This window comes from Morus notabilis, unplaced genomic scaffold (genome assembly GCF_000414095.1).
Source record: "Morus notabilis unplaced genomic scaffold, ASM41409v2 Scaffold9600, whole genome shotgun sequence".
Classification (NCBI taxonomy): domain Eukaryota; kingdom Viridiplantae; phylum Streptophyta; class Magnoliopsida; order Rosales; family Moraceae; genus Morus; species Morus notabilis.
Genome location: NW_010367521.1, coordinates 1 through 810, shown reverse-complemented (window position 1 = coordinate 810; position 810 = coordinate 1). Strand labels below are relative to the sequence as shown.

The 810-nt window shown below is 39.0% G+C and overlaps 1 protein-coding gene across 1 annotated transcript; it reads right to left on the bottom strand.

Annotated features, from left to right (window-relative positions):
- Positions 1-13: 13 nt before the first annotated feature.
- LOC112094392 (DNA polymerase zeta catalytic subunit-like) lies at positions 14-804 on the bottom strand (the record flags this gene model as incomplete). The annotated part of the gene is made up of 3 exons (XM_024175085.1): positions 774-804; positions 344-699; positions 14-109 (listed from the first exon to the last, which is right to left on the bottom strand). Coding segments are annotated over exons 2-3 (357 nt in total), but the record flags the coding sequence as incomplete, so codon positions are not given.
- Between the last annotated feature and the right edge of the window lie 6 nt (positions 805-810).

The following is an 810-nucleotide window of genomic DNA, read 5'->3' as shown; positions in this document are numbered from 1 at the left end:
CATGGAGTTCAACATCAAAATCACTGTCATTATGAACAGCAAGAGTTATTACATTGACGGCATCAAACCGAGGATCAGGCAGAAGATCTCCTCTTGATGCTACTTGAACCTATTACCAATGTCACATTCAAATTGGATCAATGTCATGCATGAATTCTACTGGCCAAAATTCTGGAGGAGACTATAAACGTTAATAACAAGAATAAACGACATTGGATGAACAAAGATAATAAAGTTCTGACTAACATGATCTATGGTGAACATATCAAATATGGGACCAAAGTTCTTTCATGTTATTCTAATTTGCAACAACTCCAATGTAGTAAAGTACAACTAAACACACCTCTATGCTTAACAGCGTCAGTTGCTGTCCAGCACCAACACTTGCAGGGTCTCGGAATCCAATTTGACTAAGAGGCGTAGGCTTGGATCTCCCACCTGGCCCTGAAATCTGAGAAATATCTAGCGAACAATCAGAATATGCTTTAACTTTTGCAGAATTTCCTTCCCTCTGCACCATAGCCGTCTCCTCATTACAAGCAAGGGTCCTTATGGTATCGACGTTGTTAGTGTCACAATTATCTTGTGGCCCTTGTGCCTTCATATATGGTTGATGAGATATAGAACCAGATCCAGTAGACGCCTTGTTGTAATCATCGGGTGAAGAACTTGGTGAACAATTTGGAGTACTAGAAGTTCCTGTAGTTTCTTACAATTGCCTGATAAAGAGTTCCTAATTTAAGACTAAAACAAGAAAGCACTGAAATGTTTACCTTTGTGAGATGTAGGCTTCCTCAATTTTGTATTTTC